Raw genomic sequence first — 23,209 nt, forward strand, 5'->3', positions numbered from 1 at the left:
AACTGATGTCAGTAGTACATCGCAGTTCATCTGCTGAATATGGTTACATATGGCAGATTAAAGTTAATTCTGCCATTGAGCCTAAATGGTAAGATTAGATAAAAATCTAGATGAGAATTATTTCTTTAAATAAACTTTAAATCTTCTATTTTCTGTTAACTTTGTCTCATACTGCAGTTAGTCATATTTAACATTCATTTAGAGAAGCGAAAATATCTATTATTTAAGCAGAGTGACTTCCCCTTTCAGTTTATGAAATATTTGCGTAAGAACGGAAAGTTGACATACTTTTCTCTGTATAGTAAAATGGTTTCTTTTATTTTTTTTTTCTTTTGAGAAGGGCAGGATGTTATTTAGGTAATAACAATGAAGCAAATGAAATGGTATTTTGAATTAGAAGTTCAGCAAGTAACTCATATTCTGGATATGAAATATGAAGTTGTAATAATGTAATGTCACTCATTTTTTGTAGACTTAAAGTTCTGTGTACATATATTAAGTAGCATTTTTTTTCTCTTAGTAAAAAAACCACAAGCTTTCTTTATATATAAATATATTTTTAACCAGGCTCTAAACTTTGAACTCATAGATACAATTTGCTTATTTCAGGCATGAAAACTCAAACTGTGTAAAGATTAACTATTGGGCACTCATAGTCCTTTTTTTTTTTTTTCCTCTTAACTATTTAACTTTAGGCCAATGGGTAACTAGGAGATCCTGAATTCTCAGATTCCATGATAACAGTTTCTTTTATGAATCATAAAAGTTAGCATTAAAGTTTTCACTGCTTAAATAAAATTGTGAAGATACAATTCAGAAAATTTCAAAAGTTAAATTGACTATAAAATATCAGTTTCTATAAGTATAAATTTACTTACAAATGGTGAACTTAAATAAGGCATAAAATTATGATTTGTGAAGCACTCACTAATTGTCTAGCCCATGTGGTGACTGAAGAATTAAGCAGTTATCAGTATGAGTTCATAACTTGCTTCTTTAGAGTGAGAACACTGGGGTGTCCTGGGAGCTAAGACTATATTACGTCTACAGGAGTTTCTAGCTGGTGAAAGGGAAGGATGTAGTGAACTCATTCTGGAAAGACTAGGCCCATTAAGTATCTCATTATAACCCATGTAGGACAGGCCCAGAAATGGAATCAGCCACTTGAATCTTTCCTTGGCTAAGGTTGGATTGGGCAGGATTGTTTAAAAAGTAAAAGTAAATGGATTCATACATAGCCTGTGTTGCTTGGCAGACTGAGTGAATGTCTGAAAAAAAGATGCCACAGATAAAGAGAATGAGCTCAAGGAACATAAATTTAAAAAAAGAATCAGGAAGAGATATGACAAAAATAAAGTGAGAAGTTCAATTCTCTGAGCAGGATCTCTTGTGCACATTCTACCCACATATCTTGCCAAAGAGCAGCATATTTGGCTCAATGTCAGGCAACTTGCAAACCTAACTGCACTCTACTTCACTTCTACTCCATTTTTGCCTCTGTTCTGTCCAGGATTTGGTCTGGAAATGGGGGCAGGTGATTTTGACTCTCAGGATTGTTACAAGGGTTAAACAAAATACAGATACAAAGAAAGTTAATGAATGTTTTAAATAGTAAAAGTTGATTTTTTTACTCAGATTTGGTGGCAGTAACCTAATCTGTGTATTTGTTTAAGTAGTGCTGCATAAAGTTGTCCCCAATAAACTCGAAAAGGGCTTAGTCTCCAACGAAAGTCCCAAATATAAGGTAAGCTCTTTTGATTCTGAGTTTCACTGAAAATGCCTCTCTAATTATTTTCTATGGAGTTAGAATGAGAAAGACTGTCATTCTAACAGTAGGTCATTAATCATGTGAAATAATTCACAAAACTACTTTGTTTATGGTCTTGTTCAACTGTCGTTTTAGTAGAGCATTTTATCTAAAAGATACTGCTTGGGAAGGGAGTGATGCTAGGATAAATTTAACATGAGTCATGCCCCCAGATAGAATATAGTTCAGAATAGTAGATAAACAACTGAACCAAGCTACTGTAAGTAATAAGTTTATGGTGGGGGCATGCTGTATATTGAGGCAGAAAAGCATTTCATGGAGTTTTAGCTACAGGCAAACAGGCGTCCCCAAGCCTTGCAAGAGGCTTGCTGCTTGGAACGATCGAGGACCTCTCAAGATGGGGTTATCTTGTCATCTTTTCAGGAGCTATAGATGTTCAGTCTGCTGCTATTATAGAGCTACATGAGTCTTCCTTGCTGTGGCATCTATTCATACTTTTCATGCCTAATCAATCAGTGGTTCTGCTTTGCTCTGAAAAATGAATCACTTGTGACGATATTCCTGCTAAATTTTAGCACTTCACAGCTTCTCCCTACTGTTCTTTTACATTCTTGTTCCTATTCTAACTGAATGAAGGCATATCTTGCAGCTCAGATTCCTGAAAGAATTTGATTACATGCTCAGCTAAACATCATCATCACTGTTTGGTTAGCACTTTCATAGCAAGCCACTCACAGACCACTGACAAAATAGTGCCTTGTCTGTACTAGGTCAAGTGCATGGTAGGTGTCTAATAAACTATGATCAGGCAGTTTACCATGTCAGGTGGTGGAGACAAAGTCATCTCCATTCAAAAGACCACTTTCTTCATCAGAAAGCTATGCATAGGGAGTCATGTAGAATCAAGTTGTTGACATGGCATGAATGTTTGATTTTTTCCATCTAAACAAGTATCATTGTGTATATATAAATATGAATATGAATATATATATATAAAAGTATTGGCAGGATGTATAATTTATCATGAGATGTCCTCATAATTATTACTGACATTCAGAGGAGAGAACACTACTATTTTTTTTAACTTTTATTTAATGAATATAAATTTCCAAAGTACAGCTTATGGGTTACAATGGCTTCCCCCCTCCCATAACTTCCCTCCCACCCGCAACCCTCCCCTTTCCCGCTCCCTTTCCCCTTCCAATCACATAAAGATTCATTTTCAATTCTCTTTATATACAGAAGATCAGTTTAGTACATATTAGGTAAAGATTTCAACAGTTTGCCCATATAGCAACATAAAGTGAAAAAAAACTACCATTGGAGTACTAATTATAGCATTAAATAACAATGTACAGCACATTAAAGACAGAGATCCTACATAATAGTTTTTTAAAAAAATTAATTAATTTTCTATGCCATTTCCAATTTAACACCAGGTTGTTTTTTTTTTCATTTCCAATTCTCTTTATATACAGTAGATCAATTCAGTATATAATTAGTGAAGACCTCATCAGTTTGTACCCACACAGAAACACAAAGTATAAAAAATACTGTTTCAGTACTAGTTATAGCATCACTTCACATTAGACAACACGTTAAGGACAGATCCCACATGGGGTGTAAGTACACAGTGACTCCTGTTGCTGACTTAACATGGCATCAGTAATCTCCCTAGGCTGAGACATCATGACAGGCCTCATGAAAATGTGGCATTTGAGACTAAGGCTTTGAGTGGCCAGGATCTGAATAAGTAGAAGAGGAAATAGAACATTTTAGGCAAAAAGAATGAAATACAAAACTTCACGAGAGCAAATACTTGTTTAGTATTATCTCACACTGATAGCACCATCAACATCCATGTCAAAATCATTATACAGAAGCATGGGCTGGGCAATTGGGAGTCACTGCACACTGTCCATACTTATAACATGCAAAGGTGAAGTTCGGTATCCTTAACAAGGAATGTAAAGGACGGATGTCTCATCAGGTAATAACACTCATAATTGAGAAAGGAAGAGATCACATAAGTAGAAAAATATAAACTTAGACTACAGGAAGAATGTCCACATTGCTGCCATTGTATAATACTTGGACAACTCTGTTTTCTACCACTCTATGTGTCGATTGAGTAGGAGATGGGAAGGGAGAAGATGATAAATAGTACTGAGATTTTAGAGCTTTGTTCTTATGTTACTTTTTGTCACCAGGGTTCCTGGACTTCAAGTATAAACTGTCAGAGACCAGCATCATGGCACAGAAGGTTAAACTTCTGAGTTTGTCTCCCACATCAGAGTGATGGTTTGAGTCCTGGCTGTTCCTTTTCCTATCTAGCTCTCTGCTACTGTGCCTGGAAAGGCAGCAGATAATTGCCCGAGGGATTGGGCCTTTGCCACCCACATGGGAGACCTAGATGGAGTTCTAGGCTCCTAGATTCAGTCTGGCTCAGCCCTGGCTGTTGCAGACATTTAGAGAGTGAACTAGAAGGCAGAGGATCTCTTTCTGTGTGTGTGTGTATCTCTGTAATTCTGCCCTATAAATAACTAAATAAATCTGTAAAAGTTATAGTTTATCAATTTAAAAATGTAAAAATCTCTTTAGATACAATATTCTCCTAAGGTATAGTCTCAAACATTGAATGATCATTTTGATATTTCCACCTGGATATTCAATATTTAAATGAAGCTTACTACTTCCTAAAAAAGAAAAATCTGATTTTCCGCCTCAACATTTTTTCTTAGATATTTCTTATTTCATCACTTTTTTTTTTTTTTTTTTTTTTTTTACAGGCAGAGTGGACAGTGAGAGAGAGAGACAGAGAGAAAGGTCTTCCTTTTGCCGTTGGTTCACCATCCAATGGCCGCCGCGGTAGGCACGCTGCGGCCAGCGCACCACGCTGATCCGATGGCAGGAGCCAGGTGCTTCTCCTGGTCTCCCATGGGGTGCAGGGCCCAAGCACTTGGGCCATCCTCCACTGCACTCCCTGGCCACAGCAGAGAGCTGGCCTGGAAGAGGGGCAACCGGGACAGGATCGGTGCCCTGACCGGGACTAGAACCTGGTGTGCCGGCGCCGCAAGGTGGAGGATTAGCCTAGTGAGCCGCGGCGCCGGCTATTTCATCACTTTTTATGTTTGCTCAAATCACAAAGCCAAAGGAACTTCCCTTCTCATCACCGCCAGAGATGATCTATCAGCCAGTCCTATCTACTTTTTTCCCAAAATATCATGAATCTCTACTCCTTATCTTTTCCCTCATGACCAAATTTAATCTAGCCTGCTTCCTCTCATACTAAAATAGCCTTAATTTGTCTACTATTTTAACCTCATAACTCATTGAAGTGCGAAGTGATTTTTATTTAATGCAAAATGATTATTACATAAGTAGAAATGTACCATTTTTCTACTCAAAGTTCTCTAATGGTTTCCAACTAATCAAAATATCCATACTCCTCCTGGCTTTCAGAATTGCTCTTGATGAACTTCTACCTTGGCCTTTTCCCCATCATGACCTATCATCATGCCTCGTCCCTCTGTGTTCCCTAGTACACTAGTTGAACAGGGCAAGCCCATCTCTTCTTCGGGTCCTTCACAATTGCTGTCATCTTCCTGCAGATCCGTGTCTTCACATGACTGACTTTACAGTATAATTCAAAAGTGCACATGTATCACTTCCTCAAAGAGATATACTAGCAGCTGGCGCTGTGGCGTACGTAGTAGGCAAAGTTGCTGTCTGCAGTGCTGGCATCCCATATGGGTACTGGTTCAAGACTCAGTGCCATTTCCAATCCAGCTCTCTGCTATGGCCTGGGAAAGCCGTGCAAGATGGCCCAAGTCCTTGGGCTCCTGACCCACGTGGGAGACCCGGAAGAAGCTCCTGGCTCCTGGCTTTAGATCCGTGCAGCTCTGGCTGTTGCAGCCATGTGGGGAGTGCACCAGCGGATGGAAAACCTCTCTGTCTCTCCTTCTTTCTGTGTGTAACTCTGACTTTCAAATATATAAATAAGGCCAGCACCATGGCTCACTAGGCTAATCCTCCACCTGCAGCGCTGGCACACTGGGTTCTAGTCCTGTCGGGGCTCCGGATTCTGCCTCTCTTCCAGTCCAGCTCTCTGCTGTGGCCCGAGAGTGCAGTGGAGGATGCCCCAAGTACTTCAGCCCTGTACCTGCATGGGAGACCAAGAGAAGCACCTGGCTCCTGGCTTCGGATCCGCACAGTGCACCGGCTGCAGCATGGTGAACCAACGGTAAAGGAAGACCTTTCTCTCCGTCTCTCTCTCTCACTGTCCACTCTGCCTGTCAAAAATAAATAAATAAATAAAGAAATAAATAAATAAATAATTTTTTAAAAAAGACACACTAGGCATCCCTCCTCCACCAACGTAGCTCTTCTATACCTCAGTAAATCTACCCAAAACTTATGCTGTATTTCCTTATAGCTCTTGAAGCTACCTGAAACTTTGTTATGTATTTTCCATTTTTCCACTACAAAGTAAATTGTGCAAGAATTAGCATTTATAGGCTACTGTTCCATGGCTGCCAGAAACCAAATAGTAACAGCTTAGCCAATATTTGCAGAAAGAGTAAATAAACGGAAGAATATGTTAATGAAGCCAGCAAAAGGACAGTACAAAAATGAAACTAACCTGAGGAAAAATATTTTTCTTTAATATTATTCTTGCTCAATTTCATGAAACTAAGGGGAAATACAAACAACAACAAAATCTGGTAAAGTTTAAACTGTGTTATTGAATCTCCATTGTCTTTTCCCCTTTTGTAAAGATTAAGTTTTCTTTCCTAAAAGGTAGAAAATATTAAATGATGATTAAACGGTTTAGGTGGTTTTAAGAAAAACCAGTCTTATTTGTTCTAAGTTGGTATAGGCATTATTGACAAACAAGAAAGTTCTCATTGCTATCAGCAACAGGTAAATGGATCTCCTGGCATTAATATGTCAAAAACACTGATATTTAAAGTTATCTTTTTCAACAATGTCACTTTCATTCACAAGAAAGAATTGTAGCATTCAATGTGTCCAGCTTTAAAACTGTCATCCAGAAACCACTGGGGATGGGATTGTGGAAGTGGAATGGGAAAAATAAGCCAGGTGGTGCCCTGTTTTCCTTAACGTTCACAGAAGCGTCTTTACTGCTAGGAGACCTGGGAGAAAAGTGATGAAGCTATCTGTGTCAGAAAACCAATAATGTGCTCATTGTTCTAGATAAGAACAAGTACTAATATTTACTGTGACCTCAGCATTAATTACTAGTTGTTATTTTAATATCGCTAGGTTATTATCACTTTGTTCATGTTCTGTATGAGGAAAACAGCATGGGGTTGAAAATTGGCTGACTAATTAGGTTATTTCTGAGGTTGAAGCAATGAGAATCTCACCTAAGACAGTCCAGTTTATAAAAGGCTATTTTCCTTCAGGAAAATAATGATGGCGACATGATGTTTTATTATCTTCTTTCATTTTTAGATAACAACTTGCAATGGAGCCTGCTCCTCTCGAGCTGCCTGCTGACACAGTGCAACGCATTGCAGCTGCACTCCAATGTCACCCAACAGATGAGAGGGTTGCTCTCCACCTAGATGAGAAAGATGAGCTGAAGCACTTCAGGGACTATTTTTACATCCCCAAAATGAAAGATCTGCCTCCAAGTAAGAATCCTGGGAAAGTTTTGTTTTGAAATCAATTTACTAATTAATTTGTTTTTGCAAAAGCATCTGTTTATCATAGGTCATTGAAAAAACATTGTTCTAATATATAATAGAGCTATAGAGCCTTTGCTGCAATTACATGAAAAAATTTAGGTACCCGGTGTTACTGAATCAACCTGTCAGCCTACCTTAGCCTCAGACCTTTGTTTCTTCTCCCTTTCTATATAAAAGACTTTCTCGTGCTTAAACCCTCATCTTCTCTGAGCAACAGAGTGGGCAGATTGAAAATTATAGAGAGATGCATTTACTTGTTCTCTGAGCACTTAGGGCTCACAGCAACCCCTTTCAAAACACTATTAGAAAGTCTCTTATTTTCTGGCACCTAGTTTAAGATAGCATGATGTTTATCTTAGGGGAAATACTGTTTTGCAGCCTGTGGTGTTTTCTGAATGAAACCATCTTTGCATGGTGTGAATAAAGATGGTACATCCATGAATCACAAATAAAGTACAGTAATACGTAACAAACACATTTAAAAAACAATGCAGTAAACTTATTTCCTACTGTAAGGAAGTCTTTTGTTCTCTCTTTCATAGATATCACAGGAATAAAAAACATGAAACAATGTGTTATATTTAGTTTACTCCATTTCACATCAATGAAAAAGACTAGTAATTTAAATGAAATTAGCCTACCAAAATTGGTTTCACATGCTTTATAGTAGCATAATTGTCTAAGTTCTTCTTGTCTTCACATTAAAAGAGACAGGTACAATTTTAGGTGCTCAGAATTCAAGAATATCAACTTATACAATGTTAGGATAAAAGTTTCTGTAACTCTCTTATTTGTCTCTGGTTATATACCCAGAACCTTATAGAATTCTTGAAGTATTGAAGAGAAAATCCCATATTCAACTTAAAGTTGTTTAGGAGCCAGCATTGTGGCACAGCAGGTTAACCCCCTTCCTTGGGCACCGGCATTCTATTTGGGTTCTGGTTCTTGTCTCAACTGTACCACTTCTGACACAGCTTCTTGTTGACGCACCAAGGAAAACAGTGGAGGATGGTCCAAGTGCTTCGATCCCTGGACCCACATGGAAGACCCAGATGGATTTCTAGCCTTCTGGCTTCGCCTGGCCCAGCCCAGGCCATTGTAGCCATTTGGGAAGTGAAACAGGGGCTGGAAGATGTCTCTCTCCTTCTCTTTCCCTTCTCTGTAACTATGCCTTTCAAATAAATAAATAAAATCTAAAAAATAATATGAAAAAGTAAAAGAAAAATTTATAGTTCAATAGTACGTTGAGGGTGATATTGGTAAGTTGTAAGAAGCCAAATAAATTGGGGCTGTAAGTTAAGTAACTGAGACCACAGAAGAAAATATTCTAGGTTGTTTTAGAATCTAGAATGATTATTTTTATAAAACTTCTTTATTTTTTTTTAATTTGAGAGGTAGAAGGAGAGACAGAAAGTAGGCTGCCAAACACTGGTTCAATTCTAAAATACCTCTGATGTCCCCAAGCTGGGAGCCAAAACCAGAAGCCAAGAGCTTAATCCAGGTCTCCCATGTGGAGGGTAGGAACCCAAGGATATGAGACATCATTTACTACCTTTGAGACTTTGCATTAGCAGGAAGCTAGAATCTACTTCTTGGTATATATCCAAAATAATTGAAAGCAGAATCCCAGAGAGGTATTTGTGCATTCTTGTGCTTTGCAGTATTTTTTTAAAAAGCCAAAGGAGGAATGCAATCTAAATGTCCATTGATGAATAAAAAGATGTGATGTGTACGTACAATAAATATTCTGTCTTAAAAGAGAAAGGGATTGTGGTACATGACACAACCTAAAGACTGTTATTCTATGTTTAAAAATCCAGCATCAAGGCCGGCGCCGCGGCTCAATAGGCTAATCCTCCACCTGCTGCGCCAGCACCCCGGGTTCTAGTCCCGGTAGGGGTGCCGGATTCTGTCCCGGTTGCTCCTCTTCCAGTCCAGCTGTGGCCTGGGAGTGCAGTGGAGGATGGCCCATGACTGATATAATTCCTTATATAATTAGAATCATACAGTATTTGTCTTCTTGATGCTGGATTTTTTTTTTTTTTTTTGACAGGCAGAGTGGACAGTAAGAGAGAGACAGAGAGAAAGGTTTCCCTTTTCTGTTGGTTTCCCCACTAATGGCTGCCACCGCTGGCGCACTGCAGCTGGCGCACTGTGCTGATCCGAAGCCAGGAGCCAGGTGCTTCTCCTGGTCTCCCATGCGGGTGCAGGGCCCAAGCACTTGAGCCATCCTCCACTGCCTTCCCAGGCCATAGCAGAGAGCTGGCCTGGAAGAGGGGCAACCGGGATAGAATCCAGCACCCCAACCAGGACTAGAACCTGGTGTGCTGGTGCCGCAAGGTGGAGGATTAGCCTGTTAAGCCACGGCGCCGGCCTTCCATTACCTTTTTTAAAACTTTATTTATTTGAAAGGCAAGATTATATAGAATACAAAACAGTTATAGAGAGAAAGAGGGAGATTTTCCATTCACTGGTTCACACCCCAAATGGTCACAACAGCAAGCCTGGGCAAGGCTGAAGTCAGGAGTCAGGAGTTGGGAGCTTCCTCTGGATCTCTGATATAAGTACAGAGGCCCAAGCACTTGGCCTGTTTCCCCTGCTTTCACAGTCACATCAAGAAGGGCTGGATCTGAAGTGAAGAAGCTGCATCTCAAACCTGCACCCATATTGGATGCCAGGGTCGCGGGAGGTGACATTACCAGCCACAATGTCCACCCCAACTTCCACTATATTTGAGTTGGCTCTAGCATTCTGATTATAGTTGTAACATTTATTTTGTTTAGCTTTTCCAATAGAAACTGATTCTAAATAATTATATGCTGGATAAGTCATTGTTGAAAACTAAAGAGAAGTGAAAAGAGATAAGATGAATTGATTCAATAGATAATTTAAACTATTTGCTTAAAAATAGCTTTGACTATTTTTAAATGAAGCTTAATTAATGAAGTTTATTTAATCCCAAGATTTCTTCTAAATTGGTGACTATCAAAGTGTAGTACCCCTGCCAGCAACATGACCACCACCAGGAAACATACCTTAGTCAAGCCTGTTAAGAACATATATAGGCTGGCACCGCAGCTCACTTGGCTAATCCTCTGCCTGTGGCACTGGCACCCCGGGTTCTACACCCAGTTGGGACACTGAATTCTGTCCCGGTTGCTCCTCTTCCAGTCCAGCTCTCTGCTGTGGCCCGGGAAGGCAGTGGAGGATGGCCCAAGTGCTTGGGCCCTGCACCAGCATGGGAGACCAGGAGGAGGCACCTGGCTCCTGGCTTCGGATCCGTGCCACGCTGGCCACAGTGCGCCAGCCATAGCAGCCATTTGGGGGGTGAACCAATGGAAGAAGGAAGACCTCTCTCTCTAACTCTGCCTGTAAAAAAAAAAAATCTATAAATGATATATCTTCTCAGTTTACTTTAGGAAGATTAGCATAAAACCAAGAACAAAGATTGTTCCTCCCTGTTTGAAATTGCTATTCTTGGACATTTTTTATAAACTCCTTGGACAATTTGCTTTACCTGCCATGTTAATTTACTTTTAATGTTTAAAATTAATAATTTCTATTTATTTTAGTTTCTAATTTTATAATTATTTCAAACACCTGAGGGATTTTTAAGAGAAAATATTTAGTTCCTAAAATTGGCCAATGCCAGAACTGGAATCAGATTCCAAATATTGTGACTCCTGACCTGTTGTTTTTTGACTTAAATCTATCACTTTTTAAAAAGTCTTTTGAAAAAATATTTTATTTATTTGAGAGATATATTTATAGACAGTGAGAGTGAGGGATAAAGAGAAAGATCTTCCATCCGCTGGTTCAGTCCCCAAATGGCCACAATGTCTGGAGTTGAGCCTATCCAAAACCAGGAGCTTCTTCTGGTTCTCCCATGTGGACTAGTCCTAGGACTTGGGCCATCTTCTACTGCTTTCCCAGGTCATAGCATAGAGCTGGATTGGAAGTGGAGCATCCAGGACTAGAACCGGCACCCAAATGAGATGTTGACACTGCAGGCAGAGGATTAACCTACTGTACCACAGCACCGGCACCAAAAGTCTTATTAATATAATTTGTATACCATAAAATAGATGGGTTTAAGTTCACAATTCAATAGTTTTTAGTAGGTACATATAGTAGCACAACCTTCCTAATCCAATTTTAGAAGATTTCTTCCTTCCCTTTTCCCACTTGCAGCCCAGGGCACCTGTAATTTGTTGAGGTTGCTATTATTTTGCTCTACAGGGAAGATCATTAACTCAATGAATGCCATTATTGGTAAACTATATTTAGAGAAGTTAAACGAAAGTGTTCTAGCAGCTGGCATTGTGGCACAAGATTAGGCTATGCTCAGGAATCTGCATAACATGTCTGTTTAGTTAAAGTTTCAGCTACTCCAAGCTCCCAATCAAGTTTCTTGCTGATGCTCTTGGGAGGCAGCAGATGATGGCCCAATTACTTGGGGTCCTGCCACCCACATGGGAAACCCGGATGAAGTTCCTGACTCTTGGTTTTCACTGGGCCCAGCGCCAGCTGCTTGCCATTTGGAGAGTGAATCAATAGACAGAAGATCTCTCTGTCACTTTCTCTTTCAAATAAATAGATGGCTCTTTGGGGGGAAATAAACCAGACTGTTCTATCCTTGTTCCTTTCAAAGTCAACTATTCCCCTCTATTAATCATATCACATATCTCTAAGATAAGCAAATTGCCACCCAACATCAGTAAATTAACACTGTCTAAACAAGATCTTCTTTTACTTTACCCATGGAATTATCTGGTCTCAATAAATTTAACATAGCAAAGCATTCATGCCTGAATCCGTCTCCTGAGGTCCCTATCTATAACACAGTAGAGGCTCTTCAGTTCAACTGCTTAGTTGAGTCTAGACGACTGCTGACAGGAGGTTTCATGCATGAAATATGTGGAAGTATGCTTTTCTCCATTAGCTAGAGTCGAAAAGAAAGTTGGGGCTGGCACTGTGGCATAGCAGAGAGAGAGAGCTTCCATCTGCTGATTTACTCCCCAAATGGTCTCAATGGCCGAGCTGGGCCGGCCTAAAGCCAGGGACCAGCAGTTTCTTCTGGGTCTCTCATATGGATGCAGGCCCCAAGCACTCGGGCTATCTTCTGCTGCTTTCCCAGGTACATTAGCAGGGAGCTGGATTAGAAGTGGAGTAGCTGGGACCAATGAACACACAGTGTTGCAGACAATTGCTTAACCTACAGCATAAAACTGGCCCCTGCTTTAGGCTTATTGCTAGTTACCTATACTCACTCATTTACCATTTACTTTATTATACCAATTACCTGTTTACTTAATTACATGGTGTACTACCATTTATCCACATATATCCACAATATATATGATATCTTTTAAAAATTATCTATTTGCTTTGTTTGAAAGACAGACTGAATGAGGTCCCCCTTGCCCCATATGAAGAAATGTCGACTCTATCCAACCATTCTACTCTCTGGCAACATGTTACTAAGCCTACCTTAGCCATAGGACAAAAGGATGAAATAGAAACAATTTGAGCAGAAGAGACAGGGCTTTCACCTTTGCCTGTTATAAGGACTGGTCTTATCTAGCATTGTGAATTCTTTTTTTTTTTTTTTAATGTTTTTTGTTTGTTTGTTTTTTTGTTTTTTTTGTGTTTTTTTTGGACAGGCAGAGTGGATAGTGAGAGAGAGACAGAGAGAAAGGTCTTCCTTTGCCATTGGTTCACCCTCCAATGGCTGCTGCGGCCGGCGCACCGTGCTGATCCGAAGCCAGGAGCCAGGTGCTTCTCCTGGTCTCCCTTGCGGGTACAGGGGCCAAGGACTTGGGCCATCCTCCTCTGCACTCCCGGGCCATAGCAGAGAGCTGGCCTGGAAGAGGGGCAACCGGGATAGAATCCAGCGCCCCAACCAGGACTAGAACCCGGTGTGCCGGCGCTGCAAGGTGGAGGATTAGCCTGTTAAGCCACGGCGCTGGCCTGTGAATTCTTTTTTTTTAGAGGACTTTATTTTCAAAGGTGTAGAGAATTCCATTGTAAGTTCTCAGGATACATCCTTTCAACAGATTCCATCCCACTCAATTTTATAGAGTCCAGATAGGACTAATGGGTTTAAAAATTAAACAAGAATATATAAGGAATGCGTTCATGTGAATTATAGTGATTATATATTTTTTCCATCTTTCTCATGAAATTATATACAAAGTCTAAGGAGCTTTTTAGGATCATAGCCTTGTCTCCTGCTTAAGAACACTAATAATCCCTCAGGGAAATATGTGGAAATTTAATATTATTAAGCCATAACTAATATTGATAGTGAGTTACTGCAGTGGACCTTATTAATATTAAGGCATACAACAATGTAAAAAATTCACTTCATATTCTGAGTAGCAGTAAAGAGAAAAATATAGACTACATTTAGTAAAATGAACAAATCATAAAGTTCTATGGATTTCATAGTGGCAATACATCTGTGTGATAAGATCTTAAATCTACAAATAAAAACATTGTCATAACCTGGAAGAACTGTACCTCATTTCAGTTGCAATCTGTGTTGAGTTTACAGCTGGTGTTTGAATATCAATTTTCTAAATTTTACTTAAATTCTACTCCATTTCCTTATTTATTTAATAACCCAAACATATGGATCTGAATTAGTGTATCTGAAGTCCACAGTGTAGATTTTCAACTCTCTAATATTCTGTATGTTACATTCTTTAAGTAAATAGAATGCCACAGATTAGCCATTTAAACTGGAGACAATGAAAACAGGCCATTTTCTTATCCAGACTTTAGCAAAGTGCTATTGGACTACAATGTTTTTAGCATTTTATACATATTTTTTATTCCCTCCTATGATCTTTTCTAAGAACCCATCTAAGAACTTGCCCCCAACTGAAAACAGAATGGTAGAATGGTATCTTTTCTAATGACAGAAGTACAAAATAAATAATGTTCATTTGGAGGATTTATTATTATCATTTAAATTTAAGTTGATTGAAGTCAAATTAGGTTGAATTTTGGAGTTCAGTTTGACTTAGGCACATGTATAGAATTATATAATTGCATCTTATTTCAGTACATAGTTTCCTCATACCCCAAGAAAATCCTTCCTCCTGGCCCTTTTAAACCGGTCTATACTGAACTCCAGCCCCTACAATTACTGAGCTGTTTTCCAAACCTATATGAGGAGTTTCAAAATGTTAGTGGGAAAATGGAGCTAAAAAGATAAGAATAAAGGGACTGCTTTGTGACCTAGGGAGTTCAGCTGTTGCCTGCATGGCTGGCATCCTATATGGGTGCATGTTCCAGTCCTGGCTGTTCCAGTTCTGATCCAACTCCTTACTAATGTGCCTGGGAAAGCAATAGAAGATGGCTCAAGTTCTGGGAGACCTAGAAGAAGTTTCTAGCTCCCGGCTTTGGTCTTGCCCCTCCCCAGTTGTGGCTAGTTGGGGAGTGAACCAGTAGATGGAAGATCCCTCTTTTTCTCTCTCCCCCTCTTTCTGTCACTGTCTTTCAAATAAATAAATTTTTTTTTAAAATTATGATAAAAATCGGCCGGCGCTGTGGCTCAACAGGCTAATCCTCCGCCTTGCGGCGCCGGCACACAGGGTTCTAGTCCCGGTCTGGGCACTGGATTCTGTCCTGGTTGCCCCTCTTCCAGGCCAGCTCTCTGCTATGGCCCGGGAAGGCAGTGGAGGATGGCCCAGGTGCTTGGGCCTTGTACCCCATGGGACACCAGGAGAAACACCTGGCTGGCCCCTGCCTTTGGATCAGAGTGGTGCGCTGGCTGCAGCACGCCAGCTGCGGCAGCCATTGGAGGGTGAACCAATGGCAAAGGAAGACCTTTCTCTCTGTCTCTCTCTCACTATCCACTCTGCCTGTCAAAAAATAAATAAACAAATAATAATAATAATAATTATGATAAAAATATATAAACTTTATTTTAACATGAGTTTTGGCAGGTTCAAAACATATTTATAAGCAGTTATACCAACTCTTTCATCCATCCCTAAAGAACTGAGGGTCCTAGAAATACAAACTGTCAATATAGCTGCTTTTACATAGTTAACTAAAGAAAAAGTGAGTGTCCTTTAAAGATATTTAAGATTACACAAATTAGAACTGTAAGGTGGATGATTTACACTTTAAAGTTATTTCTGCCTTAAAGTTATTTACCATCAAAACTCCCAAAATTCCCCTTATTTAATGAAAGTAATGAGCGGGGCATTGTAATAGAGCAGGACTCTCTGGTGAAGCTTTTCCAGGTGCTTTTCTGCTAAAGCTTTGGCTAAAATTCTCAAAACATTCTCCTTATTACCGATGTCATCATTCTTTGGTTCTCCAGGAAGTCAACAAGAATAATGCTTTAAGCATTCCAAAAAGCTCTTGTCATTATTGTTGCTCTTGATTAATTCGCTTTTGCTATGGCTGGACCATTTCTACTTCTTAGCAGCCATTATTGTGATTGTGCTTTGTCTTTAGGATTATGCTAGTAAAGCCAGGTTTCACCTCCTATTACAGTTCTTTTCTTTTCTTTTTTCTTTTTTTTTTCTTTTTTTTTTTTTTTTTTTTGACAGGCAGAGTGGACAGTGAGAGAGAGAGAGACAGAGAGAAAGGTCTTCCTTTACCGTTGGTTCACCCTCCAATGGCTGCTGCGGCTGGCGCACTGCGCTGATCCGAAGCCGGGAGTCGGGTGCTTCTCTTGGTCCCCCATGGGGTGCAGGGCCCAAGCACACTTGGGCCATCCTCCACTGCACTCCTGGGCCACAGCAGAGAGCTGGCCTGGAAGAGGGGCAACCGGGACGGAATCTGGTGCCCCGACTGGGACTAGAACCTGGTGTGCCGGCATCGCAAGGCGGATGATTAGCCTATTGAGCCACAGCACCGGCCTCCTATTACAATTCTTTATAGAAATATTTCAGGATCTTGATCCCACTTATTTACATTGAATTAAATTTTTACATTGAGGCCAGCGCCGCGGCTCACTAGGCTAATCTTCCACCTGCGGTGCCAGCATCCCGGGTTCTAGTCCTGGTCAGGCCACCGGATTCTGTCCTGTTTGCCCCTCTTCCAGTCCAGTTCTCTGCTGTGGCCCGGGAAGGCAGTGGAGAATGGCCCAAGTGCTTGGGCACTGCACCCACCTGGGAGACCAGGAGGAAGCACCTGGCTCCTGGCTTCGGATTGGAGCAGCGCACCGGCCTAGCGGCCATTTGCGGGGTGAACCAACGGAAGGAAGACCTTTCTCTTTGTCTCTCTCTCTCACTGTCTAACTCGGCCTGTCAAAAAAAAAAAATTAAAAGAAAAATAAATTTACATTGAAAACTTTGTCATCCAGAGGTGATATGAGTTTAACAATTTTGGTACCCATGGAGTAGAAAGTTTTCTTCATTTAAAATTTTCAGGCAGAATTGTTTGAGCTGAATGGATTTGAGATATCTATAGTATTGGTTATTATTTTTACTGTTAGTGGTTGATCCTTTCCAGGAACACGATTATTTTTCCTAACAGATGTGGATGGTCTGCTGCTGTGATATTCATCTTCAACATCATCTTTCCCCTTCTTAAATGAGCCATCTACTTGTAAAATTTTGATTTCTTTGGAACATTGTCCTCCAATACTTTTTATAAAGCATCAATTATTTTACCATTCTTCTATTCAAACTTCACCATAGATTTGATGTTCTTCTTTCAATTTTATCTTAATTTTTATTTTTTTACATATTTATTTATTTATTTATTTGAAAGGCAGAGTTACAGAGAGGCAGAGGCAGACAGAGAGAAGTCTTCTGTCCATTGGTTTATGCCCCAAATGGCTGCAATGTCTGGAGCTGGGCCCATCTGAAGCCAAGCCAGGAGTTTTCTCCTGGCCTCCCACATGGGTACAGGGGCCCAGACTTGGTCCATCTTCTACTGTTTTCCCAGGGCATAGTAAAGAGCTAGATAGAAAATGGAGCATCTGGGACTCGAACCTGTGCCCATATGGGATGCTGGCACTGCAGGTGGTGGCTTCAAACTTCACCATAAATTTGATGTTCTTTTTTCAATTGTAGCAGAATTCATGTTGCTCTGATAGGGGCTTTTATCAATAGATGTTTTATTTTTCTTAATGCTTCAGACTAGATACTATTCAAACATTGCCAGAGACCAGCTCCAGCCATTCCAGGGGCCCCAAGGTGCGAGAGGTGTCGGCGCTCGAAGAAATGAGAGACACTCACAGCAAGGCTGATGGCATGGCTCTGACTTTCGAGCACCAGACTTTATTTTTATATCATAAGCCACATAATGATTTTTTCTTCTTACAATGAAAAGCCTGTTGTCCATTTTTTCTAATTACATTTTTTTTTAATTTTCAAGGGCATATTCAGAGCATGGGTAACAATCACAGACAGGTGCAAGATAACAGGCTGCCCACACAAGCCAAGGCCTCGAGTGCTGCTGAACTATGCAGAAATTGGCTACATAAGCTAGAATAGTACCTTCCTAATCTAATCTCTACTAGAAGCCCAAGTTCAAAGTAGACCCTTTTTAAAATGTATCCCATCTTTGCAGTTCTTTCTGTAATTCTTTAATTTCTTTATTGCACTTATTTAAAGGTTCGCTTAGCTCTATTCTACAGTTTTGACATCCTAACCATTGTAGTATTTGTAGCATATAGTGAATTAAAGCTTCATTAACATCTATCTTTATTCTAGTGGGAAGTATATACCAGAGAGCCTGTTGCCTTTTAATTCTTTTCCACACATAGCTCAACCTTGCATAAAGCATTAACCCTTTCTCCTACACTAACATTCTGCTTGATTAAATTTCTACAAAGCAATGCACATTTTGGAGGTTATGAGACTAAGTGCTCTTCCCTAGAATTAGGAATACGGCAATCATTAGCAGGACCACCAGGAAGCTCTGGCGTGCTTATGCAGAGTGTAGTTCCCATCAAACCTAAAACCACCAAGAGGACCGCAGCTGTCCTTCTCACGCCTTGCTGAGACAGACCTTCTGCTATGACCTTGTCAGCCAGCTGAAGTTGCCTTGGCCTCGTCAAAACATATCAAAAGATAATACAAATTTGTTTTGGTGACAAAATGTTTTCGTTTTTATAATACACAATTTCATGAACTTTTTGAAGATCTCATAATTTTACCTTTTCCAGAATGTTATATAACAGAAAGCATAAAAAGTGTGCAATCTTTGGAAACTGGCTTCCATACTAATACGTTGAGGACTAATCAAAATTATCTCAGTATCTTTTTATTGCTGAGAAGTATTCTAACTTTAGAAGGGACCACACGTTTAAAGTAAGATTAATTAGTTAATTAATTTGAAAGGCAGACAACAGAGAAAGATAGAAAATGTCAGCAAGATATTTTCCCTCTGCTGGTTTACTCCCCAAATGGCTGCAATAGCAAGGTCTGAGTCAAGCCAAAGCCAGGAGCTGGAATTCCATCCTGGTCTCCCATGTGGGTGGCAGGGACTCAACTACTTGGGCCACGTTCTTCTGCTCTCCTAGGTGCACTACCAGGGAGCTGCCAGGACTGATACAGAACACCATCATTACAAGCTGCTGCTTAACCAGCTGTACCACAACACTGGTTCCAGATATATGCTTTACCCACTCACCCATTAAAGGACATTTCAGTTATGCCCAGATTTTGTGATTATGAATAGCTGCTATAAGCATTCATGTACAGAATTTGCAGTATACATGAAATGTTAATCAAATTTTATTTTTGAAGAGTTCTAATAGTAAATATTTCTCTCACTCTTGGCAGGCCACATGCTTTCTTTTATTTTTATTTATTTCCATTTTATTTTTATTTTTGTTTTGTTTTACAGGGGAAAGCAATATTTTTCTTATTATTTAACTTTAGAATTTTTAAAATATTTTATTTATTTGAAAGGCAGAGTTACAGAGAGAGGAGGAGGAGAGAGAGAGATGCATCCTCCATCTGCTGGTTCACTCCCCAAATTGCTGCCATGATCAGGGCTGGGCCAGTCTAAAGTCAGCAGCCAGGAACTTCTTCTGGATCTCCTACATGAGTGCAGTGGCTCAAACCTTTAGGCCGTCCTCTGCTGCTTTCCCAAGTGCATTAGCAGGATATTAGATCAGAAGGGGAACGGCTGGAATCTGAACTGGTGCCCATATGGGTTTCTGGCACTGCAGGATGTGGCTAAACCTGCTACACCGCAACACCGGATCCTAAGAATTTTTTGTATATGCAATATTCAGGTCATTTTAAAATAAATAACATGAAGATATTTTCTATTTATCACTACCTTTTTATTCTCTTAACAGTAACAGTGTCTTTCACAGAGATAATGATTTTAATTTTGAGGATGCCTGATATGTTAGTTTTTCTTTTGTGTATTGTGCTTTAGGTACTATGTATAAGAACTCTTCATCTAATCACAGGTTCCCAAAACATATTTTATATTTTATTTAAGGTATGTTTTATTTCCAAGTACTTGGACAGTTTTCAGTTTTTTATTACTGATTTCTAATTTAATTCTGTTATAGTCAGAGGATGTTTATTGTATGGCTTCAGTTTGTTTCTAAGCTTGGATAATGTTCTATCTTGGTGACTTCTCCATGCACTTTTTTTTTTAAAAAAAGATATATTTATTTATTTGAAAGTCAGAGTTATACAGAGAGAAAAGGAGAGGCAGAGAGAGAGAGAGAGAGAGAGAGAGAGAGAGAGAGAGAGAGAGAAGTCTTCCACCCACTGGTTCACTTCCCAATTGGTCGCAATGGCTAGAGCTATGCCAATCCGAAGCCAGGAGCCTAGAGCTTCTTCCAGGTCTCCCAAGCGGGTGCAGGGGCCCAAGCACTTGGGCAATCTTCCACTGCTTTCCCAGGCCATAGCAAAGAGCTGGATCGTAAGTGGAGCAACCGGGACTTGAACCAGCACCTGCATGGGATGCCGGTGCCACAGCAGGAGGCTCAGCCCTCTATGCCACAGTGTCAGCCCCTCCATGTGCTTTTAAAACAAAATTCTGTGGTTGTTTACTAGAGTATTCTATAGTTGTCAATTGCATTCCTATGTGTGACGGTGTTTTTTTTTTTTTCAGTTTTATGTCTTCACTGACATTTTTTTCTACTTGTCATATTATTTACTAAGACAAGGGTGTTGAAATCTCAAAAAATAACAGTGAGTTTATCTAGCTCTCCTTTCACTCTGTCAATTATTGCTTGATATAGTACTTCAAAACTTGGGATGATATTTATTTTAGTTAAAAGTTTATTTTTTCTGGGGCCAGCACCTTGGCTCACTTAGTTGGTCCTCCGCCTGCGGTGCGGCATCCCAAATGGGTGCCAGGTTCTAGTCCCAGTTACTCCTTTTCCAGTCCAGCTCTCTGCTGTGGCCCGGGAAGGAAATGGAGGATGGCCCAAGCGCTTGGGCACCTGCACCCGCATGGGAGACCAGGAGGAAGTAACTGGCTCCTGGCTTAGGATCGGTGCAGTGTACCGGCCATGGCAGCCATTTGGGGAGTGAACCAATGGAAGGCAGACCTTTCTCTTTGTCTCTCTCTCTCTCTCTCACTGTCTAACTCTGTCTGTCAAATAAATAAATAAATAAATAAAAGTTTATTTTTGTGCAAAATGTTTTTGAAATTCTTGCATATGATAGTTCCTCAAAAAGTTCATGAAGAATGTACTTTATGAAAAAAATCAATATGTTAGGACTATGTTGCTACACATATTGATATTTTGGTTATGTTGTCTTGTTGAACTCTTTGAAGCAGCACGCATATGGGATGTTGGCTTTCCAGACAGTGACCTAACCTACTGCACTACAGTACCAGCCCTTGAACTGATACATTCATCATTACATAATGTTCTGTTTTGCTTTGGCTTGTCCCTCTCTCTTCCCCTCTCCCATCTTTCTTTCTCTCTCCTTTCTCTCTCTCTCATCTCCCTTTCCCTTTCCCATCTCCCTCTCCTCCCACCCCATTCCCCTCCACCTCTTTAACTCTGCCTTTCAAATAAAATAAATGAATATTTTTAAAGAGTGGGTGGGGGAGAGATCTTCCATCAGCTAGTTCACTCTCTAGATAGCTACAATGGCCATGGCTGTGCCAGGCCAAATATAGGAGTCAGGAGCTTCATTCAGGTCTCCCATGTGATTGGCAAGGACCCAAACGCTTGAGCCATCTCCCACTGCTTTTTTCCAGGCCTTTTGCAGGGAACTGAATTAGAAGTCGAACATCCAGGATATGAAGCAGTGCACATATGGGATGCTGGCATTGCCAGCAGTCGATTTACCCACTATACCACAATGCTGGCTCTTGTATATACATATACATATACATATACATATACATATACATATACGTGTATATTTTTAAAAGATTTATTATTTTTTAAATTAATTTATTTGAAAGGCAGAGTTACAGAGAGGCAGAGGCAGAGAGAGAGAGAGAGAGAGAAAGAGAGAGAGAGAGAAGGAGAGAGAGATCTTCCATACGCTGGTTCACTCCCCATATGGTTGCAACAGCTGGAGCTATGTTACTCTGAAGCCAGGAGCCAGGAGTTTCTTCTGGATCTCCCACGCAGGTGCAGGGCCCCAAGAAATTCGGCCAACTTCTGCTTTTTCAGGCCACAGCAGAGAGTTGGATCAGAAGCAGAGCAGCTGGGACTCGAACTGACACCCTTATGGGATGCTGGCACTGCAGGCAGCAGCTTTACCTGTTACACCACAGCACTGGTCCTGATATATCTTTTAACAGTCCATTTAGAAACAGTATTTTACAACTTAATAGAATATTAAAAACTTGCCACTAATATATAGTTAGTTATTTATACTTTCTCTCCTCTGTGTTGTTGTTATCATAATATTATAGTAACATATTCATAATTAAAATTCCCCTCAAGAGGTCCAGCACTGTGGCATATTAGGCTATGCCTCTGCCTGTGATGCCGGCATCCCTTATGGGTACCAGTTTGAGTCCTAGCTGTTCCTCTTCTGATCCAGCTCTCTGCTATGGCCTGGGAAAGCAGTGGAAGATGGCCCAAGTACTTGGGCCCCTGCACCCACATGGGAGACCTGGAGGAAACTCTTGGCTCCTGGCTTCGGATCAGCCCAGCTTTGGCCATCACAGCCATTTGGAGAGTGAACGAGCAGATGGAACACCTCTCTCTCTGTCTCTCCCTCTCTCTGTAACTCTGCCTTTCAAATAAATAAATAAGATCTTTTGGGGAAAAAGCTCCCATCAAGTTATAATTTTTCATCATACATTATTAGGATATGAGAACAAGCAGATTCTCTGCTACTTTGGCATCAATATTTACTGGTTTCTCTTGCATTCTTTTCATTCCAGAAGTCCAAATTTCTCTTCAGTACTATTTATCTTTAGTCTATAAAACTTTCTGCAGTATTTGTTGTAGACAGATCTGCTGGCAAAAATTCTCTTAGTTTTCTTTCATCTGAGAATATCTTTAATATTCATTTTTTCTTTAATTTTTATTGACTTGACAGGCAGGGAAAGGGGAAGGAAAAGGATGGGGAAGGAGAGAAAAGGAGCGACGAAGAGAGAGAGCAAGTGAACAAGAGCATCCATCCTTGGGTCCATTCCCCAGATGCCCAGGAGCTGGAACTCAATGCTGGTCTCTCATGATGGTCCCTTGTACCATCGCCTGGTGCCTTCTAAGCTCTGCATCAGCGGGAAACTAGAATCAGGTTCAGAACCAGGACTTGAACCCAGGCACTCCAATTAGGGATATAGGCATCCCAAATGGTAT

The 23,209-nt window shown here is 40.3% G+C and overlaps 1 protein-coding gene across 1 annotated transcript in view; it reads left to right on the forward strand.

The window, feature by feature from the left end:
• Positions 1–23,209, forward strand: part of KYNU (kynureninase) — a 172,915-nt gene that overhangs the window by 471 nt on the left and 149,235 nt on the right. Inside the window, exon 2 of the mRNA XM_062186263.1 lies at positions 7,247–7,428. Coding sequence (XP_062042247.1) covers positions 7,260–7,428 — 169 coding nt within the window. The 5' untranslated portion in view covers positions 7,247–7,259. The remainder of the gene's footprint in view (positions 1–7,246; positions 7,429–23,209) is intronic.

This window comes from Lepus europaeus, chromosome 1, assembly GCF_033115175.1.
Source record: "Lepus europaeus isolate LE1 chromosome 1, mLepTim1.pri, whole genome shotgun sequence".
Classification (NCBI taxonomy): domain Eukaryota; kingdom Metazoa; phylum Chordata; class Mammalia; order Lagomorpha; family Leporidae; genus Lepus; species Lepus europaeus.